Below are 19,943 nucleotides of genomic sequence, written 5' to 3'. Positions count from 1 at the left end.
CTGTTGTGCCCCTCCTTTCTCCCGCCCTGACAAGGGCAGTACCCAAGTGTAAACCTATTAACCAGTGACCCATATAAAAGGTGTAGCCTACCAATGCGTTTCTCCCCCTGTTTAGGTGGTTCATCAGGGGGAAAGCAATATCTGGTATGGATACCTGCAGCTGCTGGTAATTTCCAGGCTGGCTGACTAGTTGTGTTATTGCCCCTGTCTGGGGAAAATTGGTATCAATATATATATCTAATATAAATCAGCTACAATTTCCGATCTCTTGCTGATTGTTGTCATATAGGCCCCTCAAAGTCACTTGAAATGTGATGTTCCCCCCAAAAAATGGTTTTGTAAATTTTGTTGGAAAATTGAGAAATCACTGGTCAATTTTTAACCCTTAAAATTTCCAAACAAAACAATAAAGTTTTCAAAATTGTGCTGACGTAGACTTGTGGGAAATGTTATTTATTAACTGTTTTAGTGTGTCAATCTCTGATTTAATGGCACAAAAAAGAAGTTGGAAATTGACAATTTTCATAATTTTTGCCAAATAGAAGTTTTTATTCCATAAATAAAACGCAAGACACATCAAATATATTTTAACACTATCATGAAGTACAACAGGTCCCGAAAAAACTCAATCAGCGGGATCTGTTGACGTGCTCTAGAGTTACTACCACAAAGTGATAGTGGACAGAATTGTAAAAATTGGCTTGGTCATTAACCCCTTTCCCACTGACACGTATCCATACATCCCTGTGACCTGGCACTTATTGATCTGGGATGAATGGATACGCAGCGGTGATTTTGCACAAACAGAGGCTGACACCAGGCTCTCAGTGCCAGGAGTGGTCCAGTACCGCTTACGGCACTTTAACCCAGTAAATGCTGCGACTGAACTCAATTGCTGCATTTCGAGAGCAGGCAGAGGGAAGAAAACCTCTGTCCTTGGATCGGAGACACCGCGAAGTCATCGCAGGGTCTTGATCATTGCTATTGTGACCTGGATTCTTCATGAGGAAATCCTGGTCACCAGAGCTAGCAAAAGTTGCTTCATCATGTTCAGAGCATGATCAGAAAGTTTGCCAGTCAGTGCAGCGCTGACAGTCTGCACAGCATAGGGATGTGCCTGCATTTCTATGCTATACAAGCGATCATCCTGCAAAAAGTGAAAGTCCTATAGCGGGACAAAGTAAAAAAGCCGGATTACTTACCGGTAATGCTCTTTTAAGGAGTCCACGACAGCACCCCACATGAGAGAGAGGGATCCGCCCATAGGAACAGGAAACCTACAGAATAAAAGGAGGCGGCCCCCTTTCCTCCTCAGTTTAGTTTTCAGAGTATAAAGGGAACCGCAAAGTTTTAGTATTAACTCATATTGAACAATTAAAATATCTTAAACTCTATACAACCATTATCTGTGAACTTAAAAGGAGGAAATTGTGCCTAATTAGGGAGGGTAGTAAATGGGTGCTGACGTGGACTAATTAAAAGATCATTACCGGTAAGTAATCCGGCTTTTTACTCTTCGCCACGACAGCACCCCACATGAGAGATTTTCAGAGAGCCGTTATCTGGGCGGGATTACTGTACTAAGTACAGCTCTACCAAAAGCCAGGTCAGAAGATAGAGATAGATCAAGTCTATAATGGTTGTAAAAGGTAGAAGGTGTTGACCAAGTGGCGGCCTTACATATCAAATGAATTGGTACGTCTGCTTGTTCCCCCCCCAAGAGGAAGCCATAGCGCTTGCCGAATGTGCTTATATGCCTACTGGAGGTACTTCATCTTTTGATATATAGGCCAAGCAGATAGCTTCTCTGATCCACCGAAATAAGGTAGCTTTTGTGACCCCATGTCCTTTCCTGTGGCCCTGAAAGGAAACAAACAGAGCCCTACTCTGCCTCCATGTCTGAGACCTTTCTATATAGGCCAGGATGGCACTTCTGACATCTAAGGTATGAAATTTATGTTGCTCTGGAGTTAAAGGTGTATCAAAGACGGAAGGGAGAAAAATTTCCTGTGACCTGTGGTAGGTGGATGCTACCTTAGGGAGGTATGAGGGGTCTGGTTTTAGGACTACCCTATCTTGGAATATTAATAAAAAAGGTGGGTCTACTGAGAGGGCCTGGATGTCACACTAACCCTTCTAGCCGAGGTTAAGCTACCAACAGGGCTACTTTATATGTTAGAACGCTTAGGGGTATAGAATCTAGTGGTTCAAATGGGGCCCAGTTAAGGCCTCAAGTACTAGATTTAAATCCCACGGAGGTAACCGGGGAATGTGGACCGGGTTTCTACGTTCACAAGCCTTTATAAATCTGGAGATCCACCTATCAGCTGCTATATTGCATCCATATAGGGCTCCTAATGCTGAGACTTGTACTCTTAAGGTGTTCACTGATCACCCTAATTCTCAACCTTTTTGTAAAAATTCTAGAATATGTATCACTGGGACTTGCCCAGTGAAGGTTTTTATATAAAAAGCTAAGAATTTTTTCCATACCCTACTATATATTAGAGTGGTAGATCTCTTCCTACTTAGTAAAAGAGTGCTCACTAGATCTTTTGAAAACCCTCTTGAACTTAATAGCTGCCTTTCAAATTCCACGCCGTCAAGTGAAGACCTTTCACTTGTGGGTGGAAAAAAGGGCCCTGGGACAGCAGTTTCCGGTCTGATGGAAGAATCCACGGGTCGCATAGAGACATGGCATGGAGACAAGAGAACCACGGTCTCCTTGGCAAAAAGGGTGCGATAAGAATCACCCTTACTTGCTCCCTCCTGATCTTTCTGATCACTAGTGGAATCAGAGACATCGGAGGAAAGGCATATGCTAGTTCGAACCTCCAGGGATGCTGAAGAGAGTCCAACATGTCTGGATGATCCATCAAGTTCAGGGAAGCGAACTTTTGACTTGTCTGTTCTCTCTCGTGGCAAATAGATCTTTGTGTGGGGTACCACATGACTTCGTTATCATTTTGAACTGAGTCTGTTGAGAGTCCATTCTCCCTGACGCAGCATGTTTTGGCGGAGGTAGTCTGCTTGTATGTTTTCTATGCCTCTGATGTGAAGGGCTGTTAGGGATGCGACATGAGTTTCTGCTAACTGGAAGATATCTGATTCTATGGTCATCAGACTTCCCGACCTTGTACCACCTTGATGGTTCCAATATGCCACTGTGTAATTGTCCGAGAAAACGCTTACATCTGCTCCTCGGATCTGTGGAAGAAAATGATTTAAGGCATATGCTACTGCTCTTAATTCTTTCCAATTTGAAGAATATGTTGCCTCTGTCTGATCCCAGATATCTTGTGCTAGACTATCCCCCATATGGGCAGCGCACCCCGAGGGGCTAGTATCGGTGGTGATTATCCTGGAAGGATCTATAATCCAAAGTACTCCATTTGAAAGGTGCTCTATATCTAACCACCATGTTAGAGATTCTATAACATTTCCGGAAAGAGTTAGTTTACTTTCCAGATGTTCCTGTGATTTCCCCTGAACATACAAGACTTCATACTGTAATGGTCGGGTATGAAATTGAGCCCACGGCACGGCTGGAATACATGAAGATAAACATCCCAGTAAAGACATAGCTTTCCTTCGTGTCATGTGTGGGTTCTGTATTGCCCCTGACACCCTTGATTGTATAGTAAATTTTTTTAGACTGTGGAAGGAAGCACTTCTGACTTACAGAGTCTAGCTGGATTCCTAGAAATGTCTGGATTCAGCCTGGATTTTTTTAAGTTGACGATCCAACCTAACTCCTGTAGGGACGAGATGGTATTAGATAATCAATGTTTACATTGAGATATAGAATCTCCTACTACTAGAAAATCATCCAGGTAGGGTATTATTAGAGTATCCTGTTGGCGTAGGTAAGCCATTACTTCTAGTATTACTTTTGTAAAGATGCGGGGGGCCATAGATAGCCCAAAGGACATTGCCACGTATTGGAAGTGACGAACCTGTCCTGCCAGGTTGACCGCTACCCTTAGATACCATACATGCCGAACACCACCGGTAAGATGATAGTAGGCATCTTTTAGGTCTATCTCCGCCATCACACACCTAGGGAACAAAAGTTTGATTGTAGAACCAATGGATCCCATCTTAAAAGTATGGTTATACAAAAAAGAATAAAATTTTTAGAGATTTATGATAGTTCTAAATAAACCATCTGGTTTATTAATCTAATATATAAAGCTGAATGTGTGTGTGTATATCCGGGATTGGCATATGCACCGTCGCAGCTACAGCCACACGTCTGGACCCCGAGAGCGTCATAGGCTATGTTGTGAGGTGAAATTTTAACTCCGCACGTTCCAATTCACCAAACAATTTTGCCCCTATCTACATAATGGGGGAAAAAGGGAAAGGAAAAGTGTTGGAGGCAAATTGACAGCTGCCAGATGTGAACAAGGGGGACTTAAAGAGTGAGAGCGATGGCGCCAAAGAGTATATACCATACAAATGCTAAGGTGGGGCCCCGACATGGGATACTCACCACACACGGGGATATAAACACACAAAATGCGCCACATACTACCACGTGCTTGAACACCTATACCACCCACGGCACACATTTCACCACACATACACCAACCTCGCCACATAAAAGTCGAAACACAAAAGTCGCAGCTCAAAACTCGCCACGCGCAAATCTCGCCACATGCAAAACTAGGCTCACGCAAAACTCGCCACATGTGCAAAACCCACCTCATGGAAAACTCGCCACACGCAAAACTTGCACACGTGGAAAAATTGCCACATGCACAAAAGTTGCAACACACGCAAAAGTTGCCTCACGCAAAGCTTGCACATACTCAAAACGCACCACACATAAAACTCGCCACGCGCAAAACTCGCCATGCGCAAAACTTGCTGTACACAACTTGCTACACTAATCTGTCACATGCAACTCGACACAAAAAGTTGCTACACGCATGTCGCCACACAAAACTCATCTCACAAAAGTCGCTACATGCATGTAGCCACATGCAACTCAACACACACAACTTGACACATGAAACTCGCACTAAAACACACACAAGTCTGGCATTATCCTTCAAAAATAAAAATCTGATTAATAAGCAGACAAACTACAAGAGCAACAAATGTACCATATAGGAAATACGGCAGTTGTCAGTCACATGACCTGTCTATTATGTGTATGTGTGAGCTAATATATACTGCCAGAGGGAGGGCTTCCTGTTGGCTGGAGATTTATCAGGCTGCCAATTTAGCTTACAAATACTGAGGTAAAAATACTGACCAAATTACGTGTGAACGCAGTCTAATACAGGAGGAGATGACATACAGATATATACTATATACAGGGGAGATGACACACAGATATATACTATATACAGGAGAGATGACACAGGTATATACTATATACAGGAGAGATGACACACAGGTATATACTATATACAGGAGGACATGACACACACATACTATATACAGGGGAGATGACAGGTATATACTATATACAGGAGGAGATGACATACAGGTATATACTATATGCAGAAGGAGATGACACAGGTATATACTATATACAGGGGAGATGACATACAGGTACATACTATATACAGGGGAATTGACACGTATATACTATATACAGGGGAGATGACACAGGTACATACTATATACAGGAGATGTCATACAGCAGGTATATACTATTTACAGGGGAGATGACATACAGGTGTATACTATATACAGGAGATGACATACAGGTGTATACTATTTAAGGGAGATGACAAACATGTATATACTGAGGGGAAAATGAGAGGTGTGAGATGAAAATGAGGGGTGTGAGGTGAAAATGAAAAGGAGTGAGTGCAAAATGAGAGGAGGGAGGGAAAATAGTGGAGTGATCGGAAAATGACAGATGTGGGGTCGAAATGACAAGTGTTAGGGGGGAATGAGAAGAGTGAGGGGGAAATAAGAGGAGTGAGGGGGAAAATGAGAGGTGTAAAGGAGAAAATGAGAGATGTGAGGGGGAAAATGAGTGGCACGATGGGAAAATAAGAGAAGTGAGGTGCTATAACTAACCACAGATATTTACTATGCCCAGGCAACACCGGGCTCTTCAGCTAGTCAAAAATAAAGGGGAATAAAACCCCTTCCCTTCTTGATCCTGGGGAACTTTTATCAAGACTTTTTTAGATAGTAAAGATAGTAACATAGTAACATAGTTAGTAAGGCCGAAAAAAGACATTTGTCCATCCAGTTCAGCCTATATTCCATCATAATAAATCCCCAGATCTACGTCCTTCTACAGAACCTAATAATTGTATGATACAATATTGTTCTGCTCCAGGAAGACATCCAGGCCTCTCTTGAACCCCTCGACTGAGTTCGCCATCACCACCTCCTCAGGCAAGCAATTCCAGATTCTCACTGCCCTAACAGTAAAGAATCCTCTTCTATGTTGGTGGAAAAACCTTCTCTTCTCCAGACGCAAAGAATGCCCCCTTGTGCCCGTCACCTTCCTTGGTATAAACAGATCCTCAGCGAGATATTTGTATTGTCCCCTTATATACTTATACATGGTTATTAGATCGCCCCTCAGTCGTCTTTTTTCTAGACTAAATAATCCTAATTTCGCTAATCTATCTGGGTATTGTAGTTCTCCCATCCCCTTTATTAATTTTGTTGCCCTCCTTTGTACTCTCTCTAGTTCCATTATATCCTTCCTGAGCACCGGTGCCCAAAACTGGACACAGTACTCCATGTGCGGTCTAACTAGGGATTTGTACAGAGGCAGTATAATGCTCTCATTATGTGTATCCAGACCTCTTTTAATGCACCCCATGATCCTGTTTGCCTTGGCAGCTGCTGCCTGGCACTGGCTGCTCCAGGTAAGTTTATCATTAACTAGGATCCCCAAGTCCTTCTCCCTGTCAGATTTACCCAGTGGTTTCCCATTCAGTGTGTAATGGTGATATTGATTCCTTCTTCCCATGTGTATAACCTTACATTTATCATTGTTAAACCTCATCTGCCACCTTTCAGCCCAAGTTTCCAACTTATCCAGATCCATCTGTAGCAGAATACTATCTTCTCTTGTATTAACTGCTTTACATAGTTTTGTATCATCTGCAAATATCGATATTTTACTGTGTAAACCTTCTACCAGATCATTAATGAATATGTTGAAGAGAACAGGTCCCAATACTGACCCCTGCGGTACCCCACTGGTCACAGCGACCCAGTTAGAGACTATACCATTTATAACCACCCTCTGCTTTCTATCACTAAGCCAGTTACTAACCCATTTACACACATTTTCCCCCAGACCAAGCATTCTCATTTTGTGTACCAACCTCTTGTGCGGCATGGTATCAAACGCTTTGGAAAAATCGAGATATACCACATCCAATGACTCACCGTGGTCCAGCCTATAGCTTACCTCTTCATAAAAACTGATTAGATTGGTTTGACAGGAGCGATTTCTCATAAACCCATGCTGATATGGAGTTAAACAGTTATTCTCATTGAGATAATCCAGAATAACATCCCTCAGAAACCCTTCAAATATTTTACCAACAATAGAGGTTAGACTTACTGGCCTATAATTTCCAGGTTCACTTTTAGAGCCCTTTTTGAATATTGGCACCACATTTGCTATGCGCCAGTCCTGCGGAACAGACCCTGTCGCTATAGAGTCCCTAAAAATAAGAAATAATGGTTTATCTATTACATTACTTAGTTCTCTTAGTACTCGTGGGTGTATGCCATCCGGACCCGGAGATTTATCTATTTTAATCTTATTTAGCCGATTTCGCACCTCTTCTTGGGTTAGATTGGTGACCCTTAATATAGGGTTTTCATTGTTTCTTGGGATTTCACCTAGCATTTCATTTTCCACCGTGAATACCGTGGAGAAGAAGGTGTTTAATATGTTAGCTTTTTCCTCGTCATCTACAACCATTCTTTCCTCACTATTTTTTAAAGGGCCTACATTTTCAGTTTTTATTCTTTTACTATTGATATAGTTGAAGAACAGTTTGGGATTAGTTTTACTCTCCTTAGCAATGTGCTTCTCTGTTTCCTTTTTGGCAGCTTTAATTAGTTTTTTAGATAAAGTATTTTTCTCCCTATAGTTTTTTAGAGCTTCAATGGTGCCATCCTGCTTTAGTAGTGCAAATGCTTTCTTTTTTGAATCAGATAGGATTTCTGATTCAAGAGCCTCTTGTTGTTCCTGTCCTTTTAGTGATGTTACTATAAAAGAATCCCAAGGGATTCGATCCAATTACAATTTCAAATTGAATTGTGTAATGTCAAGCATCCATTGGCTAGATGTTACTCGTTTCCAATTTTGAAATAAATATTTTAATCTGCCGCCTACTTCATGATTAGCGGTACTTGTTTCGTCTGGCATTATAGGATCCGCTAAACAATGCACCTTTTTGTTTTGGATCCTTTGTCTCGCAGCGCTCCCTTTGAGTTTCAAATGGTCTGTTTCTGTTAAAGGGGCGTCTTCTAAAGGCTCTCCTGTAAGAAGGAAGAGATTAATTAGGGAACCCTTTCTTTCTCTCTCCTGCTGTCTGTAGGAGCTCATCCAATGTTTTTCCAAAAAGAAACTCACCCTGGCAAGGGATCGCACAAAGTTTTGCTTTTGCCTGTGCGTCCCCCTTCCAGTTTTTTAACCAGAGTGCTTGCCGGACTGTATTCACTAGGCCGGCTGATCTGGCTGCTAAGCGAAGCGAATCTGCCGATGCATCTGCAAGGAATGCTATCGCTTCTTTCATTAGAGGGATTTTCGGTAGAATTGGTTCTTTCGAAGTTCTTCCTCTAATTTGTTCCTCCAGCTGTTCCATCCAAACTAGCAGCAACCTGGCGGTGCATGTTCTAGAAATAGCTGGCCTGAATCCCCCATGTTGGCTTTCCATTGTGCTTCTGACGCATTTTACTAGGTTATCTATACTGCTACTTGGTAGACAAAGACCCCCTTCGTTTTCGGATTAACTTGACTGGGATTTAGAATTTTCCAAGGATCTATGTACATCCTCTGAATCTGAGTCCACTGGAGACAGGGACCTGCTTGGTAGGCGGGTACTGGAGCTAATTTTTTGCGCCAAGCCCTGCATCTCTTCCCGAATTATGGCTCTTACATCTGCAGGTGTCATTACATTTTCCTGATGTAAGGTTAGAGTGATACACTCTGAGCATAACCTTTTTGTGTAAGAATCCGTAAGAGGTTGTGTACATAGGGCGCATTCTTTATGATTGGACTTGTGTGTCCGTTTCTTAGTCTAAAAGGAGAGGGACACAGGAGGAACATATATCAGCATATAGGAAGAGAATCTTTTAAAACTCACCCAGTGAAGCTGAAAGTTACCGGTTCTGGAGGCGGAGCTTTAGGTAAATGGTCTTTGACATTCTGTCTGGCGGTGGATCGCTTTTCTAGAGGGCGATTACCACTCTTAGTGCTGCTTCTGGCGCTTCTCTCTTTGCTGGGAGGACGCTGTTCTGCTGCAGGCAGGTGCGCATCGTCGGCCGATGAAGCCATACTCACACACACCGGTCCGACGGCTGCGCTGCTTTTTAAATTTGGTGCCGAATCTCCTGCCTCCCCGGACCAACCCGGAAGTGCTCTGGCTACTTCCGGGTTAGACGGGCCGCTTCTCTTTACCATGTGGCCGCAGGAGGATTGAAAGCCGGCTGCTGCAGCGCGCGCGCCCTCATGGAGCTGGGCGGACCACCTCTGGACCATGGATCGCCGACCAGACGAGGGGTGAGGCTGCAAGCAGGGGCTCCCCCGCCGCTGCTTCTGGTGCTGCAGCCCCTGCTGTACCCACAGAATCACACAGGCGGATGCATGGCCCAGGAATCCTCTTCATCTGTAGGTATGCTCAGATTCCAATAGGAACAGGAAACCTAAAACTGAGGAGGAGAGGGGATCGCCTCCTTTTATTCTGTAGGTTTCCTGTTCCTATGGGCGGATCCCTCTCATGTGGGGTGCTGTCGTGGCGAAGAGTAAAAACCTTTTACAAAATGTGCAAAAATATATATATTAAAAAAAAAATTGTACTAATGAATATTTTTATGAACAAAAATATATAAACAATAAAAGCACAGATATTTGGTATCACTGAGTCCGGAACAACTTGATCTATAAAACTATCCCACTACTTAACCCCTTTAGTGAACACCATGAAAAAACATGGCAAAAAAGTATGTTTATAATCATACTGAAGAACGAAACATCAAATAAAATGTAATCAAAAAGATTAATATAAACATGGTACTGCTGAAAACGTCATCGTGTCCTGCAAAAAAACCAAGCCATCATGCAGTTCCGTCATCGGAAAAATCTCTCTCAGAATAAAACAACGCAAATTAATTATTTTCTCTATAAAATAGTTTTTGTGTGAAAGAGCCAAAACCTAAAAAATATATATAAATGTATCACTGTAAACGTACGGACCCGAAGAATAAAACTGCCTTATCTAATCTTATCTAATCATGAATTCCTGGTTTTTATTTATTATGCCTCTTAAAAGTTCCAAATAGAAAGTGATATAAACATGTAATGTGCCCAAAAATGTCAACTCATCCCGTAAAAAACAACCCCTGACATAACTTTGTGGGCATATGGGAAAATTATATCTCTCAAAATATGGTGATGCTTTTGCAATAAAAAACCTTTTTTATTGTGTGACAGCAGCCAAACAAAAAAAACAAACAAAAAAAGATATCAATCAGGTATTGGTGTAATTGCACTGACCCGAAAAATAAAGTTTCTATATCACTTATACTACACGAGGAATGAAAAAATAAATAAAACCAATTATTTACCTGCTGTTGACTTGTTCATTCTGCCTTCTAAAGATTGCAGTACGGCTCGGCGCACATTTACGCTAAGGGTCAAGGTCGATCCTTTAACGAGTCTTGTCACATGACTTTGCAAATTGAGATCTGGTTTGGCTCTTATCCTAAGTCATGTGACAAGGCTCGTTAAAGGGTCGACATTGACTGTTAGGATTGCTACTTCCAATCGGTGGCACTAGAGTTCTAGTCCTCTTCCTCTCTGAAGAGACAATATGCATTTTTCCTCAGAGGAGCAGTGCGGCTTTAAGTCTCCTCATCTCGACATGCTTAACATGTCACTCTCCGTAAGGAGAAACGATACTTCTTGGATCTCGGTCAGACGCCTCTCTCTCAGCCAAACCAGATCTCCACTTTGCACTGACGAGGGGCAGTATCCCGAAACACTGTCTGCAAAATGAGATCTGGTTTGGCTCTTAACCTAAGTCATGTGACAAGGCTCGTTAAAGGGTTGACATTGACTGTTAGGATTGCTACTTCTAATAGGTGGCACTAGAGTTCTAGTCCTCTTCCTCACTGAAGAGACAATTTTGAGATTTAGATGGAAACCCCAAAGTGCTCAACATAGAGTGGCGGAAAAGTGATTTCAATGTTATGTAAAATGTTCCCAATAAAAGGTAATGCAATTAAAGGGAACCTGTCACCCCGTTTTTTGAGATTGAGCTATAAATACTGTTAAATAGGGCCTGCGCTGTGTGTTCCTATAGTGTATGTAGTGTACCCCGATTCCCCATGTATGCTGAGAAATAACTTACCAAAGTCGCCGTTTTCGCCTGTCAATCAGGCTGGTCAGGTCGGGAGGGCGTGGTGACATCGCTGGTTCTTCCTCAGCTTTACGTTGGTGGCGTAGTGGCGTAGTGGTGAACAAGCAGCGCGCGATCTGCGCTGTAATCCCTTGCATCGGTGGGGGCGGCCATCTTCCTGGGGCCGCGCGTGCGCAGATCGAGTGCTCTGCTGCACGGGGCTTCAGGAAAATGGCTGCGGGATGCCACGCGTGCGCATTAGAGATCGCGGCGGCCATTTTCCCAAAGCCGAGATGCAAACTCGGCTTTGGGAAAATGGCCGCCGCGATCTCTAATGCGCACGCGCGGCATCCCGCGGCCATTTTCCTGAAGCCCCGTGCAGCAGAGCACTCGATCTGCGCACGCGCGGCCCCAGGAAGATGGCCGCCCCCACCGATGCAAGGGATTACAGCGCAGATCGCGCGCTGCTTGTTCACCACTACGCCACTACGCCACCAACGTAAAGCTGAGGAAGAACCAGCGATGTCACCACGCCCTCCCGACCTGACCAGCCTGATTGACAGGCGAAAACGGCGACTTTGGTAAGTTATTTCTCAGCATACATAGGGAATCGGGGTACACTACATACACTATAGGAACACACAGCGCAGGCCCTATTTAACAGTATTTATAGCTCAATCTCAAAAAACGGGGTGACAGGTTCCCTTTAAAAAAGCAAGCCCCCACTCAGGTCCATGATCTGTTGACGGAAATATAGGGGCTTCCACATTACTGGTAGCACAAAGGCTCTGAAAAAGCGAAATGGCTCCTGGCCCCTCAAAAGAAATTCAGTAAATTCTGCTCTCCCAAATCCAAATGCCCCGCCCCCTAATCTGAGCCCCACTGTGATCCTAAACCCCATATAGTGTCCACATATTTGACATTTCTAAAGCGAAGAGAGACAGTCATGCATAATGCATAACACACTGCGGGGCTGGGATTCACAAGCTGGGTGGCCGCACAGGCGCAGTCTTCGAGACTGCATCTGAGGTCAGACGGGCAGCGCTCACTGCGCCTGCCCCAGGCAGAACAAAACAGCGCAGGCGCCGGATTTGATTTGAAAACAGCGCGGAGGGAGCGGTGGCGAAGAAGCCTTGAGTGACGGCAGTGTGGCGTGTGCAGCAGGGAGGTTAAGACCTGCCTCCGCGACTAAAGACAGGTATTTTTGCGAAATTATAAAACGCTTTATTTCTGCTTTGACTGCAGCAATAACTAAAAGAGCCACCTTGTCAGAATGCAGCATTACTGCTGCATAAGGTGGCTCTTTTAGTTTCTAACGGCTGGAGGGGGTGACAGAGCCCCTTTAACCCTTATAACTTTCTAACAAAAATATGCGATTTAAAATTTTTTGCTGATGTAAAGTAGACGTGTGAAATGTTATTTATTAACTATTTTGTGATTAAAGGGCATAAGAATTCAAAGTTTGAAAATTGCTAAATTTTCACCAAATTTCCATTTTTCCCCACAAAGAAACGCGAGCTATAGCGAAGAAATATTACCACTCTCATGAAGTACAATATGTCACGAAAAAACAGTCTCCGAATCAGTGGGATCCAATGAAGCGCTCTAGAGTTATTACCTCATAAAATGAGTGGTCAGAATTGTAAAAATTATTGTCATTAATGTGCAAACCACCTTTCGGGGGTAAAGGGGTTAAAGTCAAAATTGGTTTGGTCAATAAGGCGTTAAGCTTCACAGGAAAACATATTTTTTTACCTTTTTTGTACATGTTCAACATCCTTCTCTAATGTCAGTAAGAAATTGAAAACGCTGTAACAGCTGGAAGCCAAGAACACATACAAATTCTCAGTTGGGTTACAACTTTGGTCAAGAAGATTATTTACAGCATGCAAGATGGATCCAATAGTACTGTCAGGAACTATCGCCAAGCCAACCTGTAAAAGAGTGAGATAAATTAAGACAACTCTCTATGTCACATTAAAAACAACACAGAAGTTTTTTCGTTTAGCAAATCCATGCATTCCAAACAGACTTTCTAAAAACCTCAAACAATTATTAAATTTAAATACAAACTGGATACTGTCTAGCTCAGTGTTCCTTAACTCCGGTCCTCAAGAGCCACCAACAGGTCATGTTTTCCGGATTTCCTTAGTATTGCACAGGTGATAATTGCATCACCTGGACAGGCAAGCATTCTATGACCTGTGCAATACTAAGGAAATCCTGAAAACATGACCTGTTGGTGGCTCTTGAGGACAGGAGTTGGGGAACACCGGTCTAGCTAAACAGCCAGTGGACGGACATGGGAAAAAAAGACATGCAATGATTAATATATCAATAATAATTGCATGTATTGTTTATATAGCACCATTGATTCCATAGTGCTGTACATGAGTAGGGGTTACATACAAAATACAAACATCACTTACAGTAAGCAAACTAAAAATGATAGACTGGTACAGAATGAAGAGGACCCTGCACTTGCGGGCTTACATTCTACAGGATGATGGGGAAGGAGACAATAGGTTGGAGGTTCCAGTACCTCCGTTAGTGTTGAGGTGGCAGTGTGATCATTGTAAGCTTTCTTGAAGAGATGGGTTTTCAAGTTCAGTCTGAAGGATTGGAATGTAGTGGATAATCAGGCATGTGGGGGCACAGAATTCCAGAGGATGGGGGATATTCAGGAGAAGCCTTGGGGCGACTGGATGAGGAACAAATAAGTGTGGAAAAGAGAAGCAGATCTATGGAGGACCGAAGATGACATGAGGTAAGATATCGCAAAATTAGTTTGGAAACATACAGGGGACAGAGGTTATGGTGGCTTTGTAGGTCAGTGTTAAATTGAACTGGATACGCTGGGAAATTGGGAGCCAATTAAGAGATTTGCAGAGGGGTGAAGCAGAGGAGTATCCAGGAGAGAGATTAATTAATGGGGCAGCAGAGTTAAGGACGGACTGGAGAGATGTGAGTTAGAAAGTAGGCCATAAGAATTGCATATATATTGAAGAATTGCTTATAAAGTAAGCTTCAGATAATCCTTTCAAAAATCATGGTATATCAAACTTACACAGGTATTTATGCTCAATACCTCTCTATAAATAGAAGAAAACAATTTTGGTGTTTCTGCTAACACTGCAAATCTAGAGAATTTGGGCTATAGATCATACATATAGAGTATGCAAGATCTAGGTCTGCTGTGGAAACTATTTGTAGCATTATAAACTGACATTTTAAGTAAAAAGCGATAAGTAAATTATTTATACACTGTATGTAAGATCTATATCCCCAACTCTAGATTTGCGTGGTACCAGAAACACCAGTGTTGTTTCTTCTATTTAGAGAGAGGGATTCATCATAAACACCTGTGTGTACATTTGAATGACAATGATTTTGAAGGGATTATCTGAGCATTACTTTATACATTAATTTTTTTTTAATCAGATAGATTTTTATTAGAAATGACAGGATATTACAAGTAATTCTCATTACATTAGTTTAACTCAAGTAACATTTTTTTTTATTGCAGCAGCAGCGTTATATATGGCACAGATTTATGTGGAGCATCTATGGGGCCATACTGAACGGTGCAGAGCATATAGGGCACAGCTTTATAACGAGCATCTATGGGGCCATACTGAACGGTGCAGGGCATATAGGGCACAGCTTTATAACGAGCATCTATGGGGCCAAACTGAACGGTGCAGAGCATATATGGCACACATTTATAATAAGCATCTATGGGGCCAAACTGAACGGTGCAGAGCATATATGGCACACATTTATAATAAGCATCTATGGGGCCAAACTGAACGGTGCAGAGCATATATGGCACACATTTATAATAAGCATCTATGGGGCCAAACTGAACTGTGCAGAGCATATAGGGCACAGCTTTATAATGAGCATCTATGGGGCCAAACTGAACGGTGCAGAGCATATAGAGCACAGCTTTATAATAAGCATCTATGGGGCCAAACTGAACGGTGCAGAGCATATAGGGCACAGCTTTATAAGGAGCATCTATGGGGCCATAATGAACGGTGCAGAGCATTGCATATGGGGCACAGCTTTATGTGGAGCATCTATGGGGCCATAATGAACGGTGCAGAGCATTCTATATGGCACAGCTTTATAAGGAGCATCTATGGGGCCATAATGAACGATGCAGAGCATTGTATATGGGGCACAGCTTTATATGGAGCATCTATGGGGCCATAATGAACGGTGCAGAGCATTCTATATGGCACAGCTATATATGGATAATCTATGGGGCAATAATCAATGGTATGGAGCATTATATATGGCACAGCTTTATATGGAGCATCTATGGGGCAATAATCAATGGTATGGAGCATCTATTTTTATTTTTGAAATTCACCGGTAGCTGCTGCATTTTCCACCCTAGGCTTATACTCGAGTCAATAAGTTTTCCCAGCTTTTTGTGGCAAAATTAGGGGGGTCGGCTTATACTCGAGTATATACGGTAGTTAAATATCAAGTATTTTTATTTCCTGAGTCTCACAAAACCACATACTTCCATTCAACACATTAGCTCCAGTCAATCCATGGTTGCCATAGCTTGTAAAAGAGATCCAACTTATTTCTCTTAGTGTAAATACTTCTTTCCAGTAGGAGTAAATGATCCGTCAGTATAAGAAAGTCTCTACTTGTCGGAGGTTCCTCTCTGATCCAAAATTTAGCAATCAGCTTTCTTGCGATGAAGAATAGACTTGCAATTACTATTTTGGTCATATTATCCATTTTAATTTCCTCCACGTATCCCAATATGCATATCAATGGGTTTCTAGGGACAATGCATCTATACACCAATTCAATACGGTTTAATACCACTATCCAAAAGGAAGACAATCTGGGTCAATGCCACAACATATGCAATATGCCTGCCTGAGATTGTGAACACCTCGGGCATTCGGAATTAGGCCTCAATCCAGCTTTGAATAACCTTTCAAGGGTTCTGTAGGCCCTATAAATTACAAATAACTGTGATAACCTCCCAGGTTCACTCATAGAAATCTTAGGCACAAATTCTAAAATCGATTCCCATCTATCATTATCAATCTCTAATAATATATAATAGCATGTTTAGCAAGAAAAGCAAATAGAAGATACCCGTATGCCTCCGATATCGCCCCCTTCGTGCAACTGTTCTTAAGAATAAAATCCAACATAAGGTCTACTTGCAACACTATAGGCCTCCTTCTACTTTGTGCCTGATATGCATGGGAAATCTGCTTATATTGATACAGTTCAAACCGTGACAACTGAAATTCTTCCTGCAGCGCCTCAAACGTTTTAAGGCTGCCCTGACTAAACAGCTGACCCATCCTTCCAATACCTGCATCTATCCAGGAACGAAAACCCTTCATCTGCCTAAATTCTTGCAAATACATGTTGTCCCATATAGGTGAAAATCTAGTGAGGCCATTCACCCCACTGATATGCTTCATATTTTCCCACACCCTGTGGATTAAATTAATAGTGCAATACTGAGTACCTACCTTCCTAAAATGCCCACCTTCCAGACTTTCAGTGAATGCGTCCGTCTTTAGCAAAAACCTCAGGCTATTAGGTGTTTGTACCCTCCCTGACTCCTCCCCCCAACCTTTAACCCTGCTGTACTGTTCGGGTCAATATGACCCGAAATGATTTTTGAGACCCTGTAGATTTTTTTATACGAGGATTTGAAACTACTGGTATCTTGAGTTCAACTCATTTGTGGAGCTCTATATATTTTTTTTTTGTTTTGTTTACTTTTTGCTACACGCTGATAGTTACAGTTGTACTGTTCGGGTCAATATGACCCGATAGCATTTTATACTGTTCTACAGGTCTCTGATTATTTCTGACTGCAAAAGTTATGTTTTTTTTTATGTGTACTTCATCTCAAAATGGTGGTGGTTTCACTGTTCTTATCAGTAAACAAGTAATTATCTAGTATTATCCATTTGCTGTTTGTGAGAGAGGAGACTGGTTGTCTATCATTAAAAGGCTGGGGGTTTCACGGTCATCAGCAATCAAGTATTTATTTAGTCAAATGCATTTTCAGTTTGTGAGAGAAGACACTGTTGTCTTATAAATTGGACACCAGTCATTTGACTTACACCCTGAAGCTAAGTTCTGTGAAAGAGACACTGGAATCTGTGAGAGAGAGAGCACTGAGCTGTGAATACACATCTTTACAGGTATTCTTTTTTTTCAAAACTTGGATAAAAATGTTTCTAAAATGTCTATTGACTGACGCTGTGAATACATATCTTTACAGCTATTCTTTTCTTTTCCAAACTTAGGTAATTCTAATGAGCACAATGCACCATGACAATGCCGTAAGTAATAGAGAAGACAGAAAGCCTGACATTATTTTGGATTATAATGCCACAAAGGGAGCAGTTGATACTTTAGACCAAGCAATATCAACATATACATGCAAACGCAAAACCAATCGGTGGCCAATGATTTTATTTTATAGCATACTGGACGTTTCTGCATACAATGCATTTGTCTTATGGAGAGAAATCGACCCCGATTGGAACTGGAATAAGCTGCATAAAAGAAGATTATTTCTTGAAGAATTGGGCAAATCCCTGGTTAGTCCATATATTGAGAGCAGAAAAGTGACCCCCAGAAGTGAAGGAGCAACAGCCATTGTAAAAAGTGTCCAGCATGCTCAAGAAAGAGACTCCACATCCACGGCCTCCACCAGCACAGCTACCAGCAGCACAGCTACCAGCAAAAAAAAAAAGAAGAGATGTAGCTTCTGTCCATCTTCCTGTGACAATAAGACTAATCTGACATGTGCTGGATGTTCAAAATATCTGTGGAAAGGACAGGTGTCTTATTGTGTTCAGTGTAAAAACGCATGAACATGTTCAGTTTTTCTTTTTTCTTTCTAAAAAGGGTGAAGTTTTTATGATTTTTCATTTGTTGATTTATAAATATTGTTTTCAAAAAGTTAAATTTCATGTTTTAGTAATAGTAATGTAAAGCTTCTTTGTTATTTGTGTGCAGAATGCCAACAATCAAAGATAATTGTAAAAAGCCTGTGTAACCTTTATATGAAAAAAATAAATTAAGTTTAAATTTAAATTTTTCATTTGTTTATGATCAACCATGTTCACATCTAATATATAAAGCTGAATGTGTGTGTGTATGTCCGGGATTGGCATCTGCACCGTCGCAGCTACAGCCACAAAATTTTGCACAGTCACACGTCTGGACCCCGAGAGTGTCATAGGCTATGTTGTGAGGCGAAATTTTAACCCCGTGCGTTCCAATTCACCAAACAATTTTTCCCCTATCTACATAATGGGGAAAAAAGTGAAAGGACAAGTGTTGGAGGCGTGGCAGCAACAGCAACAACATTTTGCACAGTCACACCTCTGGACCCTGAGAGAGTCATAGGCTATGTTGTGAGGTTAAATTTTAACCCCACGCTTTCCAATTGACCAAACAATTTTGCCCCTATCTACATAATGGGGAAAAAGTGAAAGGAAAAGTGTTGGAGGGGTCGCAGCTACAGCCACAAAATTTTGCACAGTCACACGACTGGACCCCGAGAGCGTCATAGGCTATGTTGTGAGGTGAAATTTTAACCCCGCGCTTTCCAATTCACCAAACAATTTTGCCCCTATCTACATAATGGGGAAAAGTGAAAGGAAAAGTGTTGGAGGCAAATTGACAGCTGCCAGATGTGAACAAGGGGGACTTAAAGAATGAGAGCGATGGCGCCAAAGAGTATATACCGGACAGTTGCTAAGGTGGGGCCCCGACATGGGATACTCACCACACACGGGGATATGAACACACACAAAATGCGCCACACATTACCACATGCTTGAACACATATTACCCTCAGCACACATTTCACCACACATACACCAACCTCGCCACATAAAAGTCGAAACACAAAAGTCGTCGCTCAAAACTCGCCACGCGCAAAACTCGCTACATGCAAAAACTAGGCTCACGCAAAGCTCGCCACAAGTGCAAAACTCACCTCATGGAAAACTCGCCACACGCAAAACTTGCACACGCGGAAAAATTGCCACATGCACAAAAGTTGCAACACATGTAAAAGTTGCCTCACACAAAACTTGCACATACTCAAAAGGTACTACACATAAAACTCACCATGCGCAAAACTCGCCATGCGCAAAACTTGCTGCACACAACTTGCTACACTAACCTGTCACATGCAACTCGACACACAAAAAGTTGCTACACGCATGTTGCCACACAAAACTCATCTCATAAAAGTCGCTACATGCATGTCGCTACACGCAACTCAACACACACAACTTGAAAAACAAAACTTGCCCTAAAACACACACAAGTCTGGTATTATCCTTCAAAAATAAA

The 19,943-nt window shown here is 42.1% G+C and overlaps 1 protein-coding gene across 1 annotated transcript in view; it reads right to left on the bottom strand.

Moving 5' to 3' along the window:
• Window positions 1–19,943, bottom strand: part of TEX10 (testis expressed 10) — a 633,649-nt gene that overhangs the window by 95,049 nt on the left and 518,657 nt on the right. The window contains exon 12 of the mRNA XM_069730421.1: window positions 13,323–13,501. Coding sequence (XP_069586522.1) covers window positions 13,323–13,501 — 179 coding nt within the window. The remainder of the gene's footprint in view (window positions 1–13,322; window positions 13,502–19,943) is intronic.

Source organism: Ranitomeya imitator, chromosome 6 (assembly GCF_032444005.1).
Source record: "Ranitomeya imitator isolate aRanImi1 chromosome 6, aRanImi1.pri, whole genome shotgun sequence".
Lineage (NCBI taxonomy): Eukaryota > Metazoa > Chordata > Amphibia > Anura > Dendrobatidae > Ranitomeya > Ranitomeya imitator.
This window is presented reverse-complemented; position numbering and strand designations above follow the sequence as displayed.